This window comes from Falco punctatus (genome assembly GCF_963210335.1).
Source record: "Falco punctatus genome assembly, chromosome: 4".
NCBI classification, from domain to species: Eukaryota; Metazoa; Chordata; class Aves; order Falconiformes; family Falconidae; genus Falco; species Falco punctatus.
This window is the reverse complement of record NC_137583.1, coordinates 16,438,804-16,466,243: the sequence shown is the minus strand read 5'-3', so window position 1 is coordinate 16,466,243 and position 27,440 is coordinate 16,438,804. Positions and strand designations below refer to the sequence as shown.

Sequence of the window (27,440 nt, the reverse complement as noted above, 5' to 3'; positions counted from 1 at the left end):
CACTCAGCAGAGATGGAGGAGCTGCTTAATCTAGCATTACTGGAAGGAAAAAAAAAAAAAAAAAGATTGTAAAACCGCACCCCAAGTGTAAACTGATACAGATTTTCTTCTGTATTTTAGCCTGGAACAATAGCCGGAGGGTGTAATTTAGGCTACATACACCCTGACAAAGCAACGGCTACAATATCTAGGGACTGACAATTAAAATGTTTGCATAGCGAAGTATCTCTCTGCCTGCTGTCTGATCACAAGGTTGCAGTGAACACTGCTATCTCACCCATGCAAACTCTCCCACCTGCCGAGCCCCATAACCTGGTCCTGCATCCTCCTCTAGTCACAAGTAAAACCCTTGTTGACTTCAGTGGCTCGTGACAGGACCTCACATCCTCAGACACCACTTAATAAATAGCAGAACTCCATTTTCCCCACTGACATCATCTACTACGTCATCTATGCAGTCAATGAAAAAACCTGTACACAGAAAACAGAATTTATGAAGGGCAAAATACAACAGAATTTGACATTAAAGGAAAACAAACATCCAATTTACTGTGTATTCAGCATATTATCCACTTTTCAATTTTAACTCATTAAAGCTTCTACACTTCATTTTAATGCAAGCTGCTATAGGTCTTTAAGGCAACTAGATCAGCATGAAATTGTCCAACAAACTTTCTTGTAAATAAAATTACAACAGCTCTAGATTTCAGACCAAAAGTGTACATCATGGCCTTACAGCATCAAAGCTGCTCCCCACTGCATTTTAACCTTCAGCTACTTTGTATACATTTCTTCAGTGCCAGTTGAGAAGACTGCATTTTCTATTACACTGCAAACAGGTGATGAAAAATGCAAGTCCTGCCCAGTCACAGAAAAGCAGACTAAGAACACTGTGTACATTTTCTGGCTGTTACAATCCCACCAGAAGAGAACGGAGGCATAACCAGTTATCCCTTTCACCATTTATTGTCAATGAAGTTTGTTTATTGGCTACACTGAAGCTATCAAAAGTCAAAATCAGGGTGAGGGCAAGCTTGTAAATAAACAACCTTTCTCATGGGAAAACAGGTTACCACAAAACATTTTGTTCCACAGGGGCTGACAAGTAGTGTTTGTGTCTGACACACAAATAACTGAGCATTTGAGTATTTCTAATCTACTTGAGCCAATAACCTAGAATATTTATCATTACAGTGACCATTTCCAAAGCTAGCGATCATGACTCCAAGTGATGTGGGACCAACTGCGTGTGCAGTTTACTTTGATGAATTCATACCCCGTAGTATCCGGAGCTACGATGAGTATCTGACTTACCATGAGACTCAGTCTGACAGCCATTGCACCACCAGCCCTGGCTCACAGCTGCACACAGCCTGCATAAGCAGGAAGAACTTTTGACTGTGCAAAGCCTTCTAGCAACAGGAACACCAACTACAATAAATCTGTTGCCTTCCATGACAACTGCTTTTACAGTCATGCTGCTCTGCCCCATTAAAATCTGAATTCCCTTTGCCAGATTTTAAACTTGCTGCTAAAAAGTTAAAGTGCAAGTACAAAGCTGTATGCATCTCTGTACTGTCACCTACACTCTAAGAATGTCTAATGTTGAGTATCGTATATATGGGCAAACTCCACAGCAGTAGTGATTTTATTCATTAAAAGGGGAGAGAAACAATTTGTAAGCATCTAACAGGCTATTCAGAATACTTGATTACAAATAATTTATAATTATTTTTGAATGATGAAATCTTTTCTGTCCTGTAAGTGGTAAGAGATCACACATATCCCCAGCCAGCCTATGGCTGTAACTGCCGAAGGCCAGGCATAGTCAGAAAAGGTGTAAGAACTGTATGTATTTTCTTTAATAGATCCACTGCAATGGAAGAAATAGCTTTTAAAATAGTTACCTTGGAGAGAGTAATCTGCATCCTCTTAACCCAATTTATTTAGAAGGACCCTTCACTAAGCCTTTTGTCTTTCCTGCTCTACTTAGATGATAGTGTTATCAAGTTGTGTGAAAGTCATTTCTACGTAATACTCATTTCATTGTTCTCTTACTGAGCATTTGTTGTTAAATATAGAATGGAAACTATACAAAATCAATATTTTATCAAGTATTATCGAGACATCACCTTTTCTGCATAGGGATAACCTAGCTAATCATACATACCACTTAAGAAGCACTAGATAGCAATGAATTCCTGACTGTTACATACATGTACAGACAACTATTTCAAAGGTTCTTATAAAAAACTGAAAATAAAATCCTCGTGTTACAGAGAGACTGAGGCAGTTTTGTGGCTGCAGTTCCAGTGAAAGTCCCCAAGGCCTTGCAATATCATGCTAATACTATGATAATATCTAAAACATGCGAAGTATCTTTAAAGCATAAAAGATGACACAGTTCTAACTTGCAGTCTAACATCACAATATTCTATTTATAACATGTGACTCATCTCACCAGAAATAATTAAATATTGTAAACAGAACTTGGATTTAAGGGGAAAAAATAACAAGAAGAAGAGGGCCAGTCACTGCAGATAATCTCAAAAGTAGCTTGAAAAGCATGGAATTTGAAAGGATGCTATCTCATAAAATCTCTACAATTTTCTTAAACAGCTCAATGCACTTCTAAAGTCTCCTTGTAATTGTTTTATGATAACCAGTCCACAAATCCTTAAAATGCTTTGTGTAAATAGTCAATTAAAATGCAATGAAATGAAGAGGAGATTTATCTGATTATAGACTGTGAATAGCTATGCAGAATGTCAAAAACGAAGCATGGCACTTTGTACTGCTACCTTAAAATATTTATTTCAGTCTATTAAAAATTCTCACAGTGTATTTGCAGGCAGTCAAGGACTATAGAGCCCTCTAAGCATCTTTGACATGATTTAGTACAACAAAAATCAACTCAATTGAGCACCTCCCAAGGCTGAATAAAAACAAATTTAAATTTGAAATAAGATGCTGTCTCTTACTTGTATTTACAACTTAATATTGGAACAGAAGTTTCACCAGTGCTTTAATTATTTATTGAATCTGCTGCTGCTGTGAAAATTCTAGACTGTGGGTCTACATGATAAAGATGCTTCTAGTGAGCCCTCCTGACCCAGTCCTGGATTTCACTGTTCAACCCTACCAGGCAGAGGCTCAAGAAGAACAAGGGTTCACTGCATAGCTCTCAGTACCCTCACAGCTCTGGTAACTTCCATTAATAACAATTAATATAATCAAATCTCAAAGCTTCTGCTGAAGGCCCTAGAGGTTCATGCAGTCTCTTTCCCACCCCTCCAGCCCTCCCCAGACATATTAACTGTCCAAGACCAGAAGTTCAACTGTTACCAGGTGACACAATGCTGAACAGAAATTGCTCCCACTTGCTCTTCTGATAGACTCCTATGGTCAAAACCTTCCGGAGCATCTTTTGAAGGTGGCTACCAAAAACTGACCACCTGCATTCCCACATAGAATTCAACACTTCATTAAGACCAGTATAGTCTAAAAACTGTAAGACCAGTACCACGCTACATGACCACACAGCCAGCATCAATTCTGACCTGTGATACCTCCAAGCACCATCTAATGTATCAGTGACTACTGCCCAACTAACCTCAACCTACGATAAACCAAGTGCCTCCTCTGCATCTCCCTGCATGACCACCAAGAGGACCACCTCACCTGAAACAGCTCAGTTACATAAAGAAAGCAATCAGAAACTTCCTTGGGATTCCAAGAAGCACCAAGTACAAACCATCAGAACAAATCACTGGCAGACCATATGGATCCTGTTAAGGGTGGCAAAGACCTCTTTTTAGCCAAGATTCAACCATCTTGATCAATGGCAGCTGATCAAGTCAAGCTCAAGACCCAAACCGCAAATGGTTCTGTCCTTCTCCTTCTATACTTTGCTGCCAGTTAGCCATAAACTATGGTGGCAGTACTAGGGAAGTATCGGTAAGAGGCAGTACCAAGCGATTCTCCTCTCAAAGGATGTAATGCACACAAAAACAAACAAAAAAGGATGTGACACACACAAAAACAAACAAACAAAACCAAACACTGCAAGAAGCAAAAGTTCACTCTGTTGAAGCCTGTCAAAGTTACCATGAATGAACTCTACCCTTAAAAACACAGTTCTATTTAAAGATCATCTTCACAACAGTGACGGGCTAAAAAATTTTTTAACAGCAAACCATATTCAACACAGGTTAGCAAGAATCTCCTGAAAAATGAACTTGTTTGCCAAAATGTTTCAAGCACTGATCACAAAGTTTGATACTAAGAATAATTTTCTTGAGATTAAAAAGTATCAGATACTACACACACATCAACCTCCTTTTGAGACTTGCTGTATCTCCAAGATGAGCTGAGTGTATGCGATCACGCTGGATGCAACTGGTGGCACACGCTCCCAGTATCACACGAACAAGTTTAAAAGATACACTTCGAAAAAACTTTCATTTTAAAATATAAGAAAAATGCATGAAGAGGACTAGATTTTCTGCCTCGCTGTTCTAGAATGCATTTACAGATTATAATGAAACATGTTATACTTGCCTCATCACAGCAAAAGCTGTGTGGCAGGGGAATCACACCTTTAGCTGGTTCACAAGCTGCAAGTAATTAAGTGACTATATGCGCTAAAAGATTCTGTCATGTGAACTACACATAAAAATAACCAAAGTACAATTGCACTTAACGTGCTCTTACATTGACAGCATTGCTCACCACAAGAAGATTTCAGTGTATAAAGTCAATTTTAAAGGGTACTTTAAAGTAAAATTTTCCCATGATGACGGATGTCCTTTTCTCATTTCCATCTGCTGGCGATTTTCTGTATGAAAAGCCAGCCCAGTCCATTGGGCCCATACCTAATTTCTGCAGCTCTAACTCCTACATCAAAGCTCAGCATGGACTGTTACTGCCTCAAAAAGCAACATGCAGGAAAGCATCCAGCAAGTTTCTCACTTTGCTGAAGGTCTGCAAGGATCCCAGCAGGAATGAGACTGTGTATTATGGATTAGCAGAATAGAAAGCACGTAAAAGCAGTGAAAAAGAAACAGGGATGTACGAGACACAAAAATTGGGAGTTTGGGAAGCCAAATTTCAATTTCCAGTTCTTACTTTGATGTGAGCTTGGTTATGTCAAGGAGAGTTAGATACAGAAAAAAGTGTTTGGACAATGAACTAATTTTAGTTTCCTGATCCCTACGTAGAACTAGCATCACTGACAGGTATTAAGGACCCATCAGGCTTGACAACCGCCAGCACGCTGAGAGAAGAGCTGCCTCATCAGCAAATAGGAAATGCCAGTGACAAAGGTGTGTCTGAAATCCTGCCTTTCTCCACAGCTTGCAAATGTTGTCCTGGAATTACACAGTTATTTCCTTTAAAAGAATAACTGGCAACATTCTTTTTCTTTAAAGCATAACAGAAGGAGAAGCTGGTAATGTTAAGCCCCTTTATTACACTGCGTTATGACGACAGGAACACTCACTCTTCATTCAGGAGACCCTGACTCTACTGCTTGCGAGGCTGAAATCCACTTCTTGCCACCAGGCAGGCTGACAATGAAACTATTCCTATTAGAAGGTGCAGAGAAACAGCATGTGGGAAAGGAAACAACTACAACCCATAACCCAGTGGGTACACAGGCCAGCGGGAGCCTAACCTGAAAGCTGACAATCGTTAAATAAAGAAAATAGTCCTTGGTTTCAAACCCAACTCTAAGAAGTGGGGTGTAAAGTCATGTTCTCTCCTTCGCTCCCTCTCCAGGCCATGAATATTTAATTCTTTTATGCAAACTGGAAGAGTTGCAATGCAAGGTTAAATTAGCCTAAATAACCTTGAAATCCTTTTGTGAAGTTGGGCCTCTGAATCAACTCCCGATCTGCAGAGAAATAAGTTTCTTACACAACGAGTTCTGTTGTTAACCGTATTTAAAATACTGTGTGGTACCATGACAAAAATCTTGAAGTTAGAGTTGATTTGAGAAAATTTTTAACTTTGGTTCACTTTTCTGTGTTGAGATCCATGGTTTAGACAGTCCATTTATTTAATAAATGTTCCCCAATTTTGAAGGCAAAACTTTCTGGGAAAAGGAATCAGTTACAGTATTCTCAAAATTTTATTTGATAACACAACACATACCTATGGTGGCATGTTTTGCCGCTCCACTAGTTCTTTAAGTGCAAACTTAGTTAATACTATTTTTTCTTTTTCTTTCTTTTGCAGTAGGCTGAGCTCCCTACACACGAGCTACAGGTATACACAAGTCAGTGTCTCATTCATATGCCATAAAGCAATCAAAATAGACACACTAGTTCTGTCAGGTTTCCAGAAGTAAGTTTCACTTTTAATTCTCAAAGTGTATTATGAATTTCCTTCAACTCATAACCCTACAAATCAATCACATGGTTGGAGTCAGTGCAGAGAAGCTGTGTCTCAGTGGTCAGCCTATGCAAAACCAGTTTTATTATCATTCTCCAGAACAACAAAAAAGAAACATTATTCTTCACCCTGCCAGCTAATCTTTAAAATCTGGAAATGTTAGATGCTTGTATTTTAAGAGGTAGAAGTAAGAAAGAATGTTTGAAAATCCTTATTAGTGAAATCTTTACTAGGATAATGTGTATGCTTACTGTTACAAATGCTGGTTTAGTACTTGAATGATTTGCCTGTTCAGAAAAATACATTAAATATCCACCACAACTATTAGATTGCAACTCAGCAATGAAGTAATAAAGTGATTTTTCAAATGCCCAAGAACTTATACGTACACTTAGAAGATGGCAAAATTGCACAAGTGATTATGAACGCTGCAGGATAGCTGTCTACAACATCGTTCTTACAGGTCAGTAATCACTGACTGGTCCTAGAAATTGATTATTTTTTCAAATTTTAGCACCACTAGGAATTCTACAATAAATCTACATTTTAATTTGGCCTCAATATGGATCACTGCCAGCCAATCTTACAAGCCCATGCCACCTTGCCTTAGATTCATATGCTGTTTGTAGCTCACAAGTACAGAAGTGCTGAATCAGATCATCTCTTAAGGTCCCTAGCAAGTCCTGCCTTCTGTGATTGTAAACCAAGTTTACAAACTCAGTCTTCCATTTCTAACACCATCAAATGAATGACTTGGGTCTAACTGATCCAGTATTTAAAATGAGATCTATTCTATGGCATCCTTCTCAGAAAGTCTGATGGAACCAGGCTAGTGCCATCAATATTAAGAAAGGTTTAGAATGTTTTGCTGCTATAACACAGCTGTTAAAGTGGGAGAGCAAATAAACAAAAAAGAAATTGAACATCACAACTCAGACTCATGGCTGTTTGTTGTCCACTCCCTGTTACAATGTTACCAATACGCTATAGCTTTCATTCATCACCTGCTTACAACTACTCTTGAAATGAACTGGGCCGTTAATGGGCTTTTGCTAATCACAAGTCAAAGGCCACTCTCATTTAGCAGTACACCAAGAAATAAACATAACACATTGACATGACAGAAAAAGGGATCAGTGTCAAATACCGACATGGATTATATTAAGGATCAAAATACTTTAGTTCAAGAGAAGATGTTATCAGCGCTGGTCACACAGCTTCCTTGGGACTATTTACAGGCTAAAGAAACCCAGAGAAAATTGAACTAGAAAGACAGTAACCTATGCCCCTACCTTCTAGTTTTGAGATTACATATTAATAATAACGCTAACACCACCGCTCACTGACAGGCCGCAAGTCCCAAATGCAAAGCGACCAGACTGCAAGTTGCCTTTCTCTTTCCCTGCAGGTCCTTTCGTAACTAGTTCCGAGCTGGAAAACTTCCCCGTGCACTTTTCTCCAGGAACGAATCGCACTCACCTTCTCGGCAAAGTCGCATCGCTTCTCGGTTTCTTCCGTATTCCTTGAAACTTTCTTCTAATGCTGTTCCTAAAACCAAAAAGCCACAAGGTCTCAGGGCGTGCCGATCTCGGGGCACAGGGCGGGCTCCCCGCTGCTGACCCGTACCCACTGCCCCCCCGGGAACACGCCGGGACACCAGGGCCGGGCGGCGGCAGCCAAGGCAGGAGCCCGGGACCTGCCGGGCCGGCCCCGGCGCCGCTGTCAGCCCCGGGGCATGTGCCTCACCTGCGGCGGCGGCTCCCCCGCCCCGGCCCCGGCTGAATCGAGGGCAGGAGGTGCCGGCCTCCGGGGACTGCCTCCGAGCTGCCCGCACCGTGTCCCGGATTACAGGAACTGGGGCAGGCGCTGCCCGCTCCGCTCCCCAGCCCCCGGCCGCGGGCCGCCGCCGAGCCGCGTACCGGACATCGGACTCGGCCGCAGCGCCGGAGGGGGCGGGGGATCGGACCCAACCGCCACCCAGGGCCCGAGACCCGCGGCGCCCTGCGGCCAGGCACCCTGCCGCGCCGTACCGGCGCCCCGCGGCCGCTCCAGCGGCAGGGGCCGCGCCCGGGGCACCTCCAGCCCCGCCGGGAGCGGGGGCCGGGCCGGCTGGCGGAGCCGGGGGGAAGGGGGGGGCCGGGTCGGCCGCTCACCGTCGTTCCCGTGAAGTTTAGCAGCATCGACCCAGTGGCTCCAGGGCTGCCCCAGCATCGCCTCGGGGCTGGGCAGGGACCTGCGCTCCCCGACGGCCGCCATTGCCGCTGCGGTGGCGGCGGGGCCGGCGCCGCTCCCGCCTCCTCCGCCTCCGCCTCCTTGGCCGTGGCGGGGCCGCCGCTGCCGCTGCCTGGCCGCCGCCGCGCTGCGCTGCTCCCTCCTGACGTCACCCGCGGCCCGCGCCGACATTCTTTCCGCTGCTATAATGTAACGAGAAAAAGTCATCGGGCGCTTAAGGTGGCGCCGCGTTTTTAAGGCAGCGCCGCGGCGCTGTCAGCCCGCTCGCTCTCCTCCCCGCGGGGAACCTGCGACCCTGGGGCGGCGTCCACTCACCTCTGCGGCGGCCCGGGGGGCAGCAGCCGGGTGCCCATTATTGTACGGGGAGCGCTCCCTTCCTCTTCACCGTGTAGGTGAGGCGCGTTTGTGTGTTTGCGCTAACAAAGCAGCGGAAGGGAGGGCGGAGGGGTGGCGGGGCGGGGAGGAGAGTAGGGCTACACCGCCCGCCAGGCGCTCCCCGGCTCCATGGGCCGCCTTTCTCTCTCCGCACCGCGGCCCGCGACCCTACAAAAACAACGGCTGCATCACAACCCCGCCTGGCACCCGCTGCCCCGGGAAGGGGGGCCGGGCCACCGACGCGCGCGGCGGGGCGGAGCTGAGCTTGCGCGCCCCGCCCCTGTCCTCCTCACCGGTCTACCTTAAACCCGGCGCCTCCTTAAACGCAGCGGCGAGCAGGAAACTCGCTCCGGGCGGGCGGCGTCCTTCCCCCCCAGCCCCCCCCCCCCCCCCCCCCCCCCCCCCCTCCGGCACGGGGACGCCGGGGGGGGGCTGGACGACGACGCCCGCCCGGAGCGAGTTTCCTGCTCGCTGCTGCCCTCGTTACACTGGTAACCTGTCTCCCGGTGGGGGTGGCGCCTGGCACTGTTATTCCCCACTTCTTTTTAAACAACAGCTTTTTTGCTTTTTTTCTTTTTTTTTTTTTTTTTTTTTTTAAATTCCCTAAACTTTGGGATGACGCTGAGCGGTGTTAAAAGCCAGGATTCAAGGATGCTTTCGTGCCTGCAAACTCCTAGTAACAAACATTAAGCTTCGCAAAATCGAGTTACTTCATTAAAAAATTCCGGGTTTAGAAGCCATTTATTACAGGGGTTTCTCTCCAATTCAATCTAAAACGCCCAAGTGCCAATGCAAGATAAACTCTCGGGCCATGATCTGCAAAGATTTCTGGCCACGCTTGATGCCACTGTCAGTAACAATATCCTGGGTGAACAGCTAAAAAAATACATACATCTGGCCTGCTGCTTCCTCTATAGGTGCTGAGCCCATGCGTAAGCTCGAGAGCAGGGGACTCTGCCATCAGTGGAACTGCTCACAGATCCCATACGTGTATTTGCAAAACTAGACAGCAGAAATCAAAACTGCAAATACATTTGTTTGGGATATGGTCCCAGTCCTGCAGGGGTGCATACGCATGCAGGCTCAGATAGGGCTTCGGTATTTTCATTTGAAGTGTGGAACTACACAAGACATAGGTGTTTCTTTCCAAATTTATGCATATAAAAGATGTATAAATACAGGCTCATCAGCCAACTGTCATATGGGATGGGATAGGTTGTAATTATAAAAATAGTTTCAGTGTTCCACCCAACTGATAATTTATGTCACACTCAGAATGTACCTTGTAAAACTGTGGATCTAATACAGTAGAGCTAGTGAGATTTTTCTCTCCTTCTTGATCACTGCAAGTCTAACTTAACTCCTTAATAAAAGGCAAACACTGTGAGATTTCGGTAAAGAGAGTGACAATGACTCCTACTGCAGACATCTGTAGCAGGATTAATTAACAAAGGCTATCAGCTTCTTGAGCTGCGCCCTGATCTTTCAGGCAGTTCTTTCAGACTTGCTATTAACTGTACTGTAGCTTCCCAAAACAGTGAAATAACTCTTCATCTTAGTCTGAGCATGAGTAAAGGTCTTTATGGAACCAGAGTCTAAAGATGAATGATGAATAGAGGGCATTATAGCTGATTAATTATCAAATAGTATACTTTATAATACAGAAAACTACATACAATTAAAGCTAAGAACATCACTGGAAGAAAAATGGCAGGTGCTAAACCATTTCTGAACAGAAGCTGAGCTTTTTTTGTAGAGTAGAAGCCAGACAGGGGAAAAAAAATAAACCTATGACTGATTTCTTTCAAGCTTGGTTCAAGTGCTCCTCAGTGTCTAACGTAACATCCATAGCTGAATTCAGACTCCAGCCATAGGGTAAGGCAAGTTACAGACAAAACTATATTCTCTGTCAAATATTCAAGTTTCTATCACAAACTTAATTCATACAGCTCTCCTCTGTTCTGGAGAAAGCTGTCAGAAAGCTGCCTTGGCTGCACTTTGAAAAAGAATCCTTGATATGTCCGAGTGCCCATCAAATTCATAAAGGCTTTTTCTATTACTTATTTTACATGGATCATAAACCAAATACAGTGATGGGTGACCAAACAGAGCCATAGAACACCATTATCTACCTTTTAATAGCAACAGATTTTACTAGAGCGTACCAATTTAATGTTCACACATCACATGATTCTTTTCTTTAAACATTACTGATATAGGTATGTCAAATTACACTAAAGTAAAATGGCTTAATTTGGCAAAACGACATTGATTAGCTAACTACTTTAACAATCCAATATATTATCATTTTTTCAGTTTCTAAGATTGACACTCATCAAGTTACTCAAAGCATCTTTTGCCTTAGAAGTGCCAGCCAAACAGGTAAAGCACACATCACTGTTATTCATACAAATTTATTATCCCCTTTCTTGCTATTTCAAACTGGTTGTTGCATTTTTTCCCCCTTCCTCTTTCACAGCTTTTCTTCCCCCGCTCCCCCCCCCCCCCCCCATATTCCTACTCAAGATCGAATTCTGCAGCCTGGGCCTCAGGCTGTCCTTTAGTAAACCTTCTCCCGCTAGTAAAGCATTTTCCCACCTCGCCGTGAATACATCAGTATTCCAGTAGAGGGAGGAAAGCGGCAGCAGAAAGATCGGTTCATCAGTTCAATGCACAAGACTGATTAGTCTGAGAGCAGGAATAGGGGCAGATGAAAAACTATTTTTACAAGGACTGGAAGTGCAGAGAATTTTCTTTTCCCACAAACTCACCAGGCTGAATATGTGTTTGGGGTTTTTTAAGCACACAAGTCCAATTATCTTATATTGTTTCCATAGTGCTATACATGAATGCATTGATGATTTTAGGGAAAACCCTGAAAATCCATCATGTTTGAAGGAGATCAGAATTGAGAATATGTGTAAAAAGCTGTAGACTTTGAGCAAAGGCAACTGTTAGAAATCTGAGACATCCAGGTTAGGAGTATGGTCCTCCGATTCCCCTGGCAATCAGCAGAGAGCCAGGGATGCTTCCGGGATCAGTTTGGTCCCTCCTGGTCCAGAGCACCTTTTGAAGAAGCCATTCTCTTCCCACTGACTGCCAAAGTAGTCAAGGATGACCATGCACATAAATTAGGCACCTAGAATTAAGTGGGATGAATCGGGTCAGGAGCGGGCAGAACACTTAAGTGTGGAAAGTACTGCCAATGCTCCTTTAAGAGAAGAAAAAGGTGCCCAGAAACACTACCAGTTCAAAGGTCTGAGGAAACAAAATAGCCCAAGAAATAGTATTGGGACTCAGAGAGTCTGAATAATCATAGACTGCTCATACATGTGAATGAAACAGGTAGTCAGGGAACAGAGAGAAAAAACAAGGGAGGAGTTAAGCTCAGATAGAAAGTGGAGAAGGGAAGGGAAAATGTGAGGCAGGAAAACAGCAGAAAACAGTGGATAACATATGAAAAACAGCCAATAATGGGGTGAAGAAAGCATAAACAAACAAAAAATACAACACAGCCTGCAAAAGCAAAGAAAGAAAGGAGTCAAGAAGAAACAACACATACAAGAAAGGAAAACTCACCCTTTTAAAGTCACTAAATAGATTTAGCAACATATTAAACATGGTTGGCGATGCTATGATCAAATGTGCACCTACAAACAGCATGCAACTGCTTAAAGAGGATGGTTATTTTGTGGCATGACACTGCAGGCATTTTTTCACTTGTACCAGCAAGTTTCATTCTTTTGCCAGGTGGTCCGGGAAAGCCGATCAAACAGGGAACACCTACTTCAGCTGTTCAGTTAAGAATCTGTGAGACAGCCTCTGTATAGGACCCGAGATATGATAACTCTTAACTGGAATGAAAAAGGAAGGATGAATCTGCAGCCAAGCTCTTTTAAGAACAGAAGTACAATGATATGATTCACCGATGATTTTCCACAATGGAAGTGAAAGGATGCAAGAACTGAAGTGTGAAGGGAGAGAGGGGGAGAACCTGTGAGGGTGTCACTTTATCAGTACTCAGAAGAAAAAAAAATAGTGAATTCACCAATAAGTCTGTCAAAGAAAAGATTTAATGGGCATTATTGTATTAAAAGAAATCAAATAGTTAATTCTATCTTAAAAGGTATGAAAGTACCAAGTACAGCTTAAAAACTAAATCCAAATATTATTAGTGAAGACTCGGTAGATGAGATTCAGGATGAAATGACAACTCAAGTAGCTGATAAGCTGAAGTGAAGTCCTGACCCTCCCCCGTCAGCTCCTGCTGACAGCAGTGGAACTGGGAGTACATTTTGTGCATTTTAAAACATCTCCCATACGACAAGTGTAAGAATATAGTTGGGTAAGTAGGGAAGCAAGAGAGAAAAAGTTCATATAAAACAGGATATCCACATGATGAAAGAACTATCCAGCCATAACAAAACAGACCATTTCATTTTAAGCCCCACTACAGAAAAATAATAATGTATTAAGAAAAACACATTATCTGTAGTTCACTCTTACCTCCAGTGAAATCAAGCCACTTCTCCCTTTGCAACTATACACAGGACTGTGATCATGCAGAATAATGATCGTGACCAGCACACAATAAAAAATTATACAACAAACCATGGCAGTCTATTATCCTTTTTCCCACAGATCCTGGGAACAGGTTGATGTGTGTAATTTTATTTATGAGCAACGCTTCAAAGGGAGAGATGAAGATGCTCAGAAGTCCTGGAATACAGCTACTTTAAACACTGGAATATGAAATTATTGTGGAGACCTACTATAAACCACCTGTACCAAGGGAAAGAACAATATTGTTACGAGTAGAAGACTAACTTAAAAGTATCCTTTTCTGAGGAGAAAGAGGCTAATAAATGTAGGTAAATCTGCAAAGAATTCTGCATTCAGATGAGAATGCAATAGGTACCCCATCCATTTATCCAAACATCACAATGACTATTACTGAAGATAATATAACATTTTTACACCCAAATAATAAGCCAATTGCCATGTGTTAATAAAATACACAGTATCTAGCAAAACACCGCAAAACACTGCAACCACTTCCTTCTTTACTGAACTATAAAATGTGTCTTAAATGCAAATCAAAATTCTGTTAGAATTGATGACAAAGCGATCTAAATCTGAATAAGGAGCATAAGGAACACAGTAACACAGATCTTTGCCTTGCTTAGATGTCACTAAATATGCCAATTCTTGAAGAGAGTTTTACAAAGAAAATGCTGAATAGTGACACAAAGTTTTCAAGGGTTAAAGATAAGTAGGTAAAACTACACAAAAGCCATGCAGTTAATTATTTGGAAATCAAACTGATGTTTATTAATTTTACCTAAGGTATTGAAATCACCCCTAGAATTTGGAAAATGATTAAACAGTTTCAGCAACCTAAGCAAGCAGATGAATCATTTTAATCAGAGGAATCAGAAATTTATACACAGAGAATACAATATTAGAATTTAGAATAATTAAAATACACAGCTATTCAGGTCAATTGCAACAAAACATTAGTGCTGAATTTCTATTTATTGAAATCAAAGTACTTAATGGGAACAGTTTGCTATCAACACTCTTCTGATGGAATCGAACTACCACACGAGGTTTCATAACCCTGCCTGGTTTCTTGCCAGCTTGTCTCCACGGCTCCTTGGCAATTCACTGAGGCAGGACTCAAGAGTTACTTGAGACCACAATGATTCCTACCTATGATGTGAAGCTGCCTGAGTCCTCATACTCTCAGAAGTTTGACGTGCTGATTAACATCAGATCAAGGATCCTGAGAACTCTGGCATAAGGAAATTTAAATTTATACCATTCTTCTCACATGTGATAGCTGCTTGCTGATGCTACCTGCACTGACCACATGCTTAGCAAGTTAGCAACAAAATATCATGTAAATTGGACATGGATAGGTCTATGGGACTTGACAGGATGCATGCAAGCGTGCTAAGAGCGTTAGTTTGAAAGGTTACGAATGCACACCATGAGATTTCTGGCGAACTGGCTAAACTGCTGCGCGCAAAGGGTGGTAAAGGTTCAAAACCAAACTGGTGATCAGTCACAAATAGAGTTCCTTGGGAGCCAATACTGGGCTCAGTCCTATTCAGTATCCCTAGAAATGATCTGGATAATTGGGAGTAAAAGCATCCTCTCCGAGTCTGCAGATGACACAAAACTTGGAAGACTGGTAGATACACCTGAAGGAAGCATCGCTATGTACAGAGACTGTGACAGTCTGGAGGACTGGGCCAGTTCAAGAGACCCATTAAAAAACTGGACAGGGTCCAGCAGACCACCTACAGAATTATTAAAAGGCTGGAAACCTTACTGAAGAAATAGGAAGGAACTGGGTTTGTTTGGCCTAAAGAAAGGAAGGCTCAGGTAGGATGTAATCACAGTTTTCCAATAAGTAAAAGATAATTATAGAGAAGATGGAGGTACTCCCTTCACAAGAAACACAGTGCCAAGGCAAGAGGCAACAGGCATAAGTTGCTTCAGAAGTTCTGTCTGGATACAAGAAAAGAATATTCACTGTACAAACAATTAAATATTGGAACAGCTTGTCCAGAGAAGTGATAGACTTGCCCTTGCTGGAAATATTTAACACTTGGCTTGACCAGGCCTTGAATAACCTGCTTTCAACAGAAGGTTGGACCAGATGACATCAGAGGATTCTTACAATCTAGACCTTCCTATGATTATATGAGAATCTGATAGATGTTGTGGCCCTATTTAGTGATGAGGAGCAAGGACACAGATGAGAACAATGCCAGTTTTTGCAGCTCCAGGCCCTCTGGTTCACTAACATAGCCACCTCTCAGGCTGCTGGAAAAATCTAAGGAAGCATTTTGTTATAGAAACTTCAGATATTACAGCTTCAAATGTTACATATTGCAAGAGCCACACCACAACAAACATTTGTCACTCTTCTTGAGCCCAGGTTAACTCTGCCACTTAAGTAAGTTCTGCAGACCAGCTCCATGCTAATTGTGATGGCCCTTTCTGCTGCAATCTGTTTGTAAATCCATTAAAAGATCATTTGCACAGCAAACACTAGCAAGGCTATGACAGACTGCATTCTTCAAGTCTGTGCATAAGAAAAACGTAAACTTAGAGTGAAGTCTTTCATGATGCCAAACAGAAATATACAAAATAGTGAAATGCATGTGATGATAAAGAGTAGAGACAAATGTGAGAGAAACAGAGAAAGAAACAGCATCTGTTTCAATGAATTAGTAGTACCTGGTAAAATAATCTGCACTAGCAGATGTTTAGCCAAAATTTTAATTTATCATCATAATTTTCTCTTTTTGCTAACGTTCTGCCAGGAACACTAGTCATGGAGAATAACCCCACTGTGTTAGGCAACTGTACAGTCCTTGCCCTAGTTTACAATTCTACTTTCTGAACTTGTAAGATAACAAAACTGATGCAGTGATAGGCTACAGTACATACCAGAGCCTAACAGCCTTCCAGATGCCTTAAAGTATCATGGAAACGCGGAAATAGAAAAAAAAATTCTTCAGAAAAAGGATTTTACTTCTTCTAAAATATAATGAATAAATTAAAAATATTGCCTGTCTGCCACATCTTACTTGTCCAAATCACTTCATCTATGTGATTGAGAGACACAATCCAGCTTACTCTAAGTTTGACTATTCCATGCATTGAACTCCCTTTAGGTTGATTTTAAAGTTGCTTTATTTCCTACTGAAACATATATTAAACACCTGCATTTAAGAAAAAAAAAAAACAGCTCTCCCCACTGCATCTGGTAACACTTCAGACTGGCTTTGTAGCCCTGCTAATATCCTGTTCTCCATACTTCTCACATGTAAAGTACGTGAATATTATGCTTAAGGAAAATATTTGGGTAAGCATGTCACAGTACCTTGAAAGTATGGTGAATCGCTGGGTTGATTTATCAATTGATCTTCATCTGTTCAGATTTTGGAAGCTTTGTCTAACTTGTACCTGATTAATTCTGAAAGAAAACAAAAAGAGTATAGCAGTAAGACATTTGAAACCTTATCTCCATTTCATAACTATAGAGGTATCTATTTAAAAACTAAGATGAAGCATTTTATCAATTTTACAAATACAGTTTCTGCAACGGATTTAAAATTGAAAGGTAAGCTGGGAGCTGTTATGCACTTATGTACAGAGCAGCTCTTTAAATGGCAGCCTGACATTACCAGAAAGGTATGCATTGGATGAAATCTCAATCTTCAGCCCAGTTACTGCACTTACATTGACTATTACTGACCAGATTTCCAAGCAGACAGTCGTGTCTGTATCACAAGCTGGTAACACGACAGCGCTGGATTTTCTACACAGGATTTTTCTAGAATATAGCACGACTCCAACAACAGGGGCTCTCGTACGCAGTCATTGACATTTTTACCACCATGTCATAGAACGCAGATAGCTAAAAATGATCCCTCACGTAATAGTCGTTAGGGACTATTACTGTATTGCTAATGAAGAATTTAACAAACATCAGAGACATGTACAGATTGAGGCCTTTCCCACAAAAGGAACTTTTATCATCTCAAGCTCAGGTTTTTAAAATCCTTTCATTCAATGCTTATACACTTAGTGTTCATATAAACCAAATTAAAGCCTAGCTTGCTTTGGTTTAGCATAAATCAATGCCTAATTGGTTAAAGGTAAACCAAAGCCCTGTTAAAACTTTAAAAAATTTTCAACATCCTTCTGCACAGGTTATATTAAAGATCAAATAATTGCTTTTTATAAATGCATTGAAATTAAAACTGGTGGGGGTTTTGGATCTACTTAAAAGTCATGTACGTAGATATAAATAAGCCAATCTAGCACTGGGACCGGATGACACTTCAGAGAAAACTATTTTTTTACCCTCCAAGGATTAAAGTCCAGACAAGAGGAATGCAGTCCAAGAGGGCACCCAAGTCATCCCTCAAGACTGCAGGGCTCTGCCCCAGTGGAAGGTGCAGAACGAAGCTTTTCCTGACTTCTGCTGCTCCTCTGGGAAGCTGTCAGCAAACTGACTTCATGTCTTTAGTCTTCCGCACAGAAGATAACCCCCTTTTTTTTCTTTTCTTTTAAACTGCAGCTTAGCAGCTGACACTATCTTGGCTGACATCACCTACAGATATATTTACTATTTCTAAGCTTTAATCTGCTCAGTGACATACCTGATCCTAAGAAGCACATCCAAAATTAATTATATTCTAGTTACTCCATAAAATACAAACTTTTCTTGTCTTCAGTGGGCAGTACCTGACAGCAAGTCCAGTATTATTTTCTCTCTCCTCTGCAGTCATTGTTCTGCTTTACAGTTAATAAAACTGATCATTAACAAATTTCTGCACTAGTAGACATCTCAGAAAACATTGTATTTCCTTGTTACACATACAAATCTCATTGAATACTACAGTATAAAACCTTCTCTTCAACTCCTGCTGCTGCTCACCGGGAAAGGCAATGCAGTGTGTGTCAAAAATTCTTTTTCTCCTTCATTCATTTGGGACAGGAGACTTTGAATTCATATGGACCATCCCCTTCACAGAACATTCAATGTTTAGCCTCAAAGTCCCAATCCCTTCAAGCATATGACCTCCCTGCTGTAGAAGAAACTCCGTCCTTCACATCTATCCCAGTTTCTTTAGGGGATATGAGAGCCCTGCATGCAAAATGCTTTCTTTTATCCTCATGTAAATATTATTTGTTACACAAAAGGCAAGTTGCATTGTTTCATACAAAAATGAAAACAAAAACTACCCATAAAACAGAAGACTTCTCCAAAGACTTAAAAATCTAGAAAAAGGGCAATAAGCGGTAAGTACAAGAAAATGGACCAAATGAAGGTGAACAAAGGATCAGCAAAAATTTTACTCATATAGATGAGAGAACAGAGCATACTATGTCACCACCTGTGAATTTTGCTGTAGGGATTACATCTGGAGTTGAGTTTGAAGGAAGTGAAGAAAGTAAGTTTCAAAAGAGTAAAATGACAGCTTAACAACCCTTTAAAGAGAACTCTTTCTCTGGATAATGGGTGGCAAAGAACAGGAATGATTCTTGCTGAGAATTTACAGCAGGTCAATTACAACCAGAACTGTCATGCAAGGAAGAGATGGGGTGATTGAGAGTAAGCCGGGAGGAGCTCTCTCTCCAGAAGGCAAGCACTTTGGCACCCTGGAAAAGGCAGAGCTAGTTCAACGATGGAAAGATGACAAAAATAGCCAAAACAGCAATCCAAGAAAATTGAAAAAGGCCTGCATTTTCAAACCAGCGAAGCACACTTAGCTTTATGTCATTCTTGATGCCTGACTGTCAAAGAAACAGTTGCAAATGCTATGTAATACTTTGAGAAGTTACTCATACACAAGACAGGAAACCACAGCCTGGCAGAGCAAAAGCTATATCCCAGTCAAAATTGTTTCTACATAGACGTACCTAATAAAGGCATAGTTACAATGACTAATGTGTATTATCTTTAAGGGGAAGCATATTCACATGAAAATTGTAATTGCAAATCAACGTATTAAAAATGTACATGTATGTGATAAATAATCCCTAACTTTTAAAACTGATTAGTATCAAAACTAATGTCTGAGCTATCCAAACTCATTTAACTCCTTTTCTTTTCAGCTGTCAGAAGAACACACCAAAGAACGTGCCTAAATCTTGGAACATTCTTTCTCCTTTATTAGCTACTAAATACCCAGATTTAAGACAAAATACAATGTCTACATTTATATAAACAAAGATTTGGACATGCCAGGTACAATCACCCCAATACTGGGCTTCACTTAGACATCTTATAGTTATGGGGATAACCTAATGAGGTCTTATTCTGCTCCTTGGAAAAATGGTTGCAGGAGGTGTGTGTTGAAAGAACACAAGCTGGCCAGCCAAAGGCTGGGTGCTGCTGTAATGGCTAGGTAGTAGCTCAAGAGTAAATCAGAGCCATTCTCAGGTTAATCTCATTTGTGTTGGAGACTGACTCGGGAGCCCCCAGCTAGAGGATCTCAGGGGGTCAAAGATGGTATAAGAACTGTATGCTCTAGAATTAGATAACTGGCCCTCCTATTCCCTTCAGGAGACACAATTCTTTGCGTCTTCGCAGATTAAAAAGTAAGTACAAGCTACAAGCTTCACATAGAGATTAGATAGCAAACTTCTGTAAATACCAACTACAAAACTGCAGCATCTCAAGATTTCATATAGTTCCTAAGCATACCAACATAAAATATTTCTCAGCATTACCTAAATATTTACTATTACTCGTGCAAACACAACTGCAACAGACTATTGGGTGCAAAATATAACAATGATACAAGTTAGCCTGAAATTATTTCAAACATGCATAGGTATCTTCATAGATAATGAGAAGGGTCAAACATAAATAACTAATATGTTAGTTACTACATAACTAATCTCTTAGTCAATGTAGAAGCAAAACCACCTTTCAGATAATCCCAAATAAACTGATAAAAACTGCAAAGTAAATACACACAGCAAAGTGCAATTGAGGGGTCTTAACTTTGACTAGTCATTTCCCCTCATCTAATGGCAACAGGAAAAGATTTGCATTCATCATTTTGCTCAACAAACCATGTAATCGCTAATGTTAGTTTTCCAACAATGTCTTTTAACTTTGAAGTCTTCTTTAGCAATAAGATTAACAAAGTCATAAGAAGCCTTTGCATATTGCATTTCAACTGCTTAAGTACAACCACACAAAGCATAGAACAGAAACGTTAAAAAAATTGCTTTCAGAAATAATGACGGGTATTCTATAAGTGAGTATCTTGTCTTATATTTCAAAACACCTGCAACTTGCAGTGCGATTTATACCACCATTTGAAAGTCCAGTCCTTAAACCACGTTAACTTACTGCAGCAAAGTAAGATAAATAAGGACAGTTGAAATTATATTTACACATTTCTCTAAAAATGGTATTTATATACATCTGTAGAGAAGAAAAGGTATGTTCTGCATTTTATGCCAAGGAATATTTCATACCAATTACAACTTGTATTACATCAGAAACACAAACAATAAAAGACTGGTAGCAAGCAATAAGCCATTGGACATCAGGTTTTTCTGGTTTTTTAAATAAATAAAATCCTGATTGGCTTATTTAAAAGGGTGCATGAAGTAAAACAGTAATGCTAAAAAAGAATATACAAATGTATAATATAAACATACTCTTCAGGACAGAAAGGCACAGCTAATCAAAACAATGCAGAGTACATGATTAACACGATTTACAAAATTTATTACTGAGCTTCTCTGTTAAAAGGTAATATTATTCAAACTACAACATCACAGTTATTGCAGATTAGATTTCAAATTAGCTCCTCATGTATATCATTATTGTGAGTGGTTGCATTTTATCCGTTTAATTTTAAATTACTGCAGGCAGATGAAAGTCATCTTAAAATCTGACTCATAATTTAGGTACCATACCACTAACCTTAACAGAGATGCTGGTTCCTACACAGGTACAACACTATTCTCAATGTAAACAAAGGACACTGGCATGCACCCCAGGCTAAGGATGTCAGCATTTTTCAAACACCTTTCTGACTGTTCCATTTTATGGTGATGCAATATGACCTACATTTTCAACGGCCAAAGAGAGACAGAGAGATAGAAAGGGAGGAGATAGAGAAAAGAAAGACAGACAGACCTTTGCTGCCCTTATCCTCCATTAACTACAGCTTTAACTGTCCCTCATGGGGATGGTAATCAGCAAGAATAAAAGCAGAATAACCTTATCATAAATTCTGAATGAGAAGCTGAAAGATAGGCTGGCATAAGAAATAGCAAATTTTTTTTCTAAAACCCTGTGAACAAGTACACAGTAATATCCTCAACAGGGAAGAACAGTAGAATCAATAATTTTATAATCAGTTGCCAGTACAAAGCTGTCTGTAATACAGATGCTTATTTTACCACCTTGTATTTCCCATCATGTTCCTAACGCTCCGTTTCTATGTATTCCCTTTAGATCTCAAAACGAAATACAAAATAATTCACATTGTTATCACCATTTTTACAGCCAGACAAATTGAGGAAGGAGGAGTGATTTGCCCACCGTTACCTACCAGGCTCAAGGCAGGGCTGGGAACAGAAAGCATCACTCTTCATTATCTCTGTACCGTGCAATCTATTAGGGCCTGTGGTACCTGTCATCCTAATATATAATCTTGACATAATACCAGAATTATCTCTACCTTGTCTTTCTTGCACATGAACTTCACACAGAAAACTGTCCCTCACAAATGACAGTCCACATTTCTCAAGCTGGCTCTGGAAATGTACTTGACTATGAATTGTAAAACTTGGCATAAAATGTCAATGGTATTTTTCATTATAAATATGTAAAAATAAAGATCTAATTAAAGCTTTGGTTACTTTTTTCATTCTTCTGCAACTAAAGCAGCCACCCTTTCAAAAACTGTTAGTTTTCCACACTTAAACTAGTACATTAAGAAATTAAAAGCTTGTTGCTAGGATTGTATTAAGCAAAAATCAAGATCTGATTTTCAGTTACTATTTCCTAGTGCAAAAGATGTCCTGCAGAACATTTGCAAAGGGCTTACAGGATCACAGTCCCTTTACTAATGCTGGTAGTTATTACAATACGCAGTGTAACAGTAAATTATCTTCTTATTATTGAAACTGAAGGCCAAAACTTGATCTTAAGTATACCTCTGCAAATCCAGAATGGCTCCAGTGCTTTCCAAAGAGTTTCTTGGGACTTGCACATACATAAACAAGACTGTAATTTGGCACTGTGTTTGAAACCAGAGATCAATAAAATACATAGATTAATTCCTGGTTTTGAACTGTATTTATTATAACAATAGCTTTCTTATCAAGCAGTACTCATCTTAAGAAGTGCAATCATTGCTACACAGTAAGTGCTGAGAAATTGCTGTTCATTTGCCTGAGTGCTGCTGCCTTTTCTAACTGAAATATTACATCAAACTGTGCAGTAGTGACCAGTTAGGAAAGCAAACAGCACCTATATAAAGAAAGGGAGAGAAAAAGCTTAAAAGCCCATCCTACTTGATAGAGAAGGAACAGAGTGGAGAGTCAAAAGACACGCTGCTAACAGATACGAAGGAATGACCTGTAAAATCATGGGAAGTAGTTTGGAAATTAAAAGAGAGGATGGACACTGTGAAGGAAGGACCGGGGGGGGGGGGGGGGGGGGGGGCGACGGGGGGCGACACCGGGGTGGCGGAAGACACACGGTCTTAAGCAAAAAGAGAACTATTTCTCCAACAATACATGCCCATGAGACTGTGAGGAAATCCTCATTCAATTAAACGAGATTACAATCACACATTCCTCCACTCCTATTATCGCTGGTTGCACCTTGGTCAATCTATTTTACTCTTTGACACTGAATCTAGAGGGGAAACTGGTATTTCTTCCACTATAAACAAATTTATTTCTGTTAATCTAGGACAAGAGTCTTGCTGATATAAAAACCCTCTTCACTACTGTCAGCATTACTAAACTTTCTTTTGTGAACGTTTCGCTGCAACATTTTCTCAGTTTCTCTTATTTTTTGCCTTTTTTTCCCCTTTCTTCATAATATCTCTGTTGCAGTTCAGAAGGGAGAGAGGCTGAGGTGACACTTTTATTGCTGTCCAACACCATAAAAATTTCAGCTAGAGAAGCCAACTAGAAGTGCAGAGACTTGCAGAGTCCAAGCCAAACAACCCAGAACGACTTTTTCCTTTGCCTACCAGTGACTGCCACCTAGAGTCAGAGCACGCTGCCTCACATGAAACACAGGACTGGGAACAAGGAGAAAAACGTTGGAGCAATGAGAGAAATGTTAATCCCATTCAAAAAAACCAAGAACTCACACTCCAGAAAGTTACAACTAGCTTAAAAAATGAAATTATTTTGGTTTCTCTTCTTAGCACGGCTTCTGACTAATGAGCATTTGACCGATGCCTCTCTGCTTTTCTCCAAAACTTGCAATTGCATTTTGTAACAAATGGTTCAGTTGTACATGTGGAGAAAATATATGTAAACTATATAAATATATGTCACTATACCGCTTTTCAAGTAAATCCTGTGTTTCATATTGTTTTGTAAGAAATATGCTAGGCTATGCTAAGAAATTGAATACAAAATTTCGTCATTAGCTGAAGATGGTCACCTTTCAAAAATTACCTGTGTAAAAATGCTGAGAAAGCTTTAACATTCATGACATTAGTGATACTAATGAGATGAAAGACGTTTTTCTCGTGGCATGAAACTTAATTTAAAAACCTTAACATTTTCATTTTAAGAAACACATTCATACTGACTCAAACATACTAGTGGCTTAAATGTCTACAAAAGCCCACCCAAGCCAACACCGCTTCTTACACACTGTAAATTTGACACATCTTTATATACTATATTAATTCACAGCTGTTTATTATAAAAATCAAATCTTTCTCTTACTACTACTTATGCAGCTATTAACAGGGTACTCAATACCAAGCATTAATCAACCACCAGATACTCCTTAACTGAATAAAAGGATTTTTTTTTGGTTATTATTTACCCGGAGAATATAATAATTTGCATTTTAACATATTCCCAGTAGCTGTTACCTTCTCTGCAAACCATGCACAGATATGAAACCACAGCTGTGTAACTTTAGCTTTTGAAATAGCTTTATTATTAGCTATGGCTAATAATGTCTTGTGAAGAAATCAGTTCTCCAGTTTCCTTACTCTTCTGCTCACGGTCAAGATGACTGGTAATGAAGCATTACCAAAACACAAGATTTCTTCTCACGTTTATCATTGCAACAGACACACAACCTCCAGGTCAGACAGTACACGTCCTTTTACTGCTTGTCCCACTAAGAAATTATTTTTTTCTAAGGGGATAACATTCACAGATAAAACGAAATCAAGTGGGATTACAAAACTTGCTGTTGAACATGGCTACCTGCATATGAACCAAATGTCAAGTTGTAGTCTATTGAAATCAGCAGTTTCTGCCTCATGCATGCATGCAGCCAGCTGGAGCAATTGCTCATTCTGATCCATACTTGGGCCACACTTTCCCACAAGGCACTCCATGAATCCTCTTAAGTCTTTCCAAGTAGATTAACAATTCTGTAACTGGCCTGGATGCAACATCACAGCAAATAAGAGTATTTAAACAGGAGGATGACAGGTACTCGCTATAGCATTGTCCTGGGGGATAATAACATGCAAGAAACACACCACCAAAAATCAAACCCATTGAAAAACATAAGCTTTTGTTGACAACTACCATAGCCTTTCTTACAGATTTAACAAATTCCAGTTAAAATAGAACTGCTAAACAGGTTAGAGACACGGAAAATAGGTTTCAGCATGTATCACTTATGTACTCTGATCTTATTAAAATCTGTGCAATGTGTAATTAGAGATCTGTTAACCAAAGTAGAGATGGAAGGAACCTCCGAAGGCCAGACAGTCCATCACTTGTCCCCAGGGCATGATAACTGAACTATCTGGTGGGAACAATACAGGTAATCCAACCTGTTCTTAAAAGACCTTGGGCAATGGAAGCACCGCTGTCCCCACAGGTGATTATTCTAACCTTTCAATACTTCCACTAGAGAACTGTGTTTGTCCATGCTGAATCTTCATTGCTGCAATTTGATCTGTTTTTTTCCCCTACTTGCCATGAGCCTCCCCCACCGCCCGGAAGCAGCTTTGCAAGCTCTTCAATAGAACTGCCTCCTCACTCTCTCAGTCCCTTCTTACTAAGCTAAGGAATTGCATTGTTTTGGTACTTGGTTATACATCACGGTTTTCAGATCTTTCAGCAATTGCACTGACATCTACACACTTCCTCTTTCCTAATTTCATTCAATACAGACCCTGTTGTCCTGCATGCGTGCTGTTAATACTTTATTTCAAAACTAAAGCAGACCAAGCAGTCTGATTTTCACAAACTTGGGATCCTTAGTAATGTACAATTTTTTTTTGTCTAAGAAAGTTTAGGAAGTTCAGCATGGCCACAGTAGGCACTCCTTCACTACACAGTGTTTTGTAATTACAAATAAACCAAAAAAAAGTATACGAGATATTGCTATCACGTTAAAAATTCAAGCCATGTTCCTGAGATAATAAAATGTCACTATTATGGTGTGAGTACAAATAGAAAAAAGAGGTTGGCCCCAATGCCCTGCAGTAAAAATCTGCACTTTCCTGTTCATATCAGAGATGGTGCACAAAGAAGAGCTGCTCAAGAACTAGGAACAGAAAAATACTCACCAAATGGCAAGAAAAATAAAGAGTCAAAAATTAATCTGAAAGTATCAAAGTAAATCTTTGCAAAATATGACCACATAAAAGTAAGTTTTTTCTTTTATATATCCTCCAATATATATTCATGTGCATAAACTCTCAACAGTTACATTTTCTATTTTTGAAGTATTTGTATTTCTAAAGCAAATTTTACTCTTAAACTCTGATAACAACAGACAACGGTATCACAGTCTCAACATTCTTCTTGATGAAGACACTTGCCTGGGAAGATTTTTGACTTGATGTCTATTGATTTTTGGCAAAAGAGACCACAGAACTTCCAGTGACTCTTTCCTCCTTTCTTACTAAAAGGTATAATGGAGCCTAGCGAAGCCTAGGCCCTGCTGACAATTGGATTAGCAGAAATTACTCTTCTTTAACTACAGTGACACATAGTTAAGATAAGATTTTTCCATTTCAAAATTCACATTTTGATGTGAATTACTGTAATACATCTCTCAACCACAACAAACAGTCCTGTACCCTACTCATACCTACTAGAAGCTGTCTTGTGCTAGAGCTACCCATTTCTTTTTTTTCCCCAAGCAATAGCAGTATTGCAGCTGCTGAAAAGACACCACCTGCACAGAAGCTAACAGAGAACAACTGCTTAGTTAAAGACAACTATACTTGCCGAATAAGTTTAAGAGGCCTCTTCAGGGGAGCAACACATTCCCTTAGCACCCACCACCACAGAAGAGCAACAAGAAGAATCACCACCAGAAAAAAAGAACAGAATAGCACTTATACTTGCTGCTACTAGCAGAAAGAAAAGAAAATGTAGGTTGCAAAATGGCTGTCTTAGAGTCGTAACTGTGCCAAATTTAGTAAGCCAGTCCTAGAAAGACACGATGGGGAACAGACTCTATAAAGAGGCAATTACAAATAAATGTTCGATAAGAATAACCTAGTAATTAGGAAAATTGTTACCTGCATTATCGTCATATTACCAGTCTACACCAACATTTGACAGGGCTAGTAAAGTTCAAAATCCTTTCAAGAGCTTGCACGACCAGGACAGACTTCATTAACATAAACATTTGAAAATAGCAGCTCTTGAGCTATTTCCTTCCATTTGTTTGATGACAAACTACAGTTACAGTCAGTTGCTCC

At 40.3% G+C, this 27,440-nt stretch overlaps 1 protein-coding gene across 3 annotated transcripts in view; it reads right to left on the bottom strand.

Annotated features, from left to right (window-relative positions):
- ATXN7 (ataxin 7) overlaps window positions 1-27,440 on the bottom strand; it is a 93,593-nt gene that overhangs the window by 58,038 nt on the left and 8,115 nt on the right. For 2 of the 3 annotated variants that reach the window (XM_080382781.1, XM_080382782.1), the window contains 3 exons: window positions 16,901-16,993; window positions 8,547-8,807; window positions 7,873-7,941 (listed from right to left, as the gene is read on the bottom strand). In XM_080382781.1, the coding sequence (XP_080238907.1) occupies window positions 7,873-7,941; window positions 8,547-8,796 (319 nt within the window). In that variant the 5' untranslated portion in view covers window positions 8,797-8,807; window positions 16,901-16,993. Of the gene's footprint in view, window positions 1-7,872; window positions 7,942-8,546; window positions 8,808-8,940; window positions 9,351-16,900; window positions 16,994-27,440 lie in introns of those variants that run through there. The other variant, XM_080382780.1, reaches the window with a different exon arrangement.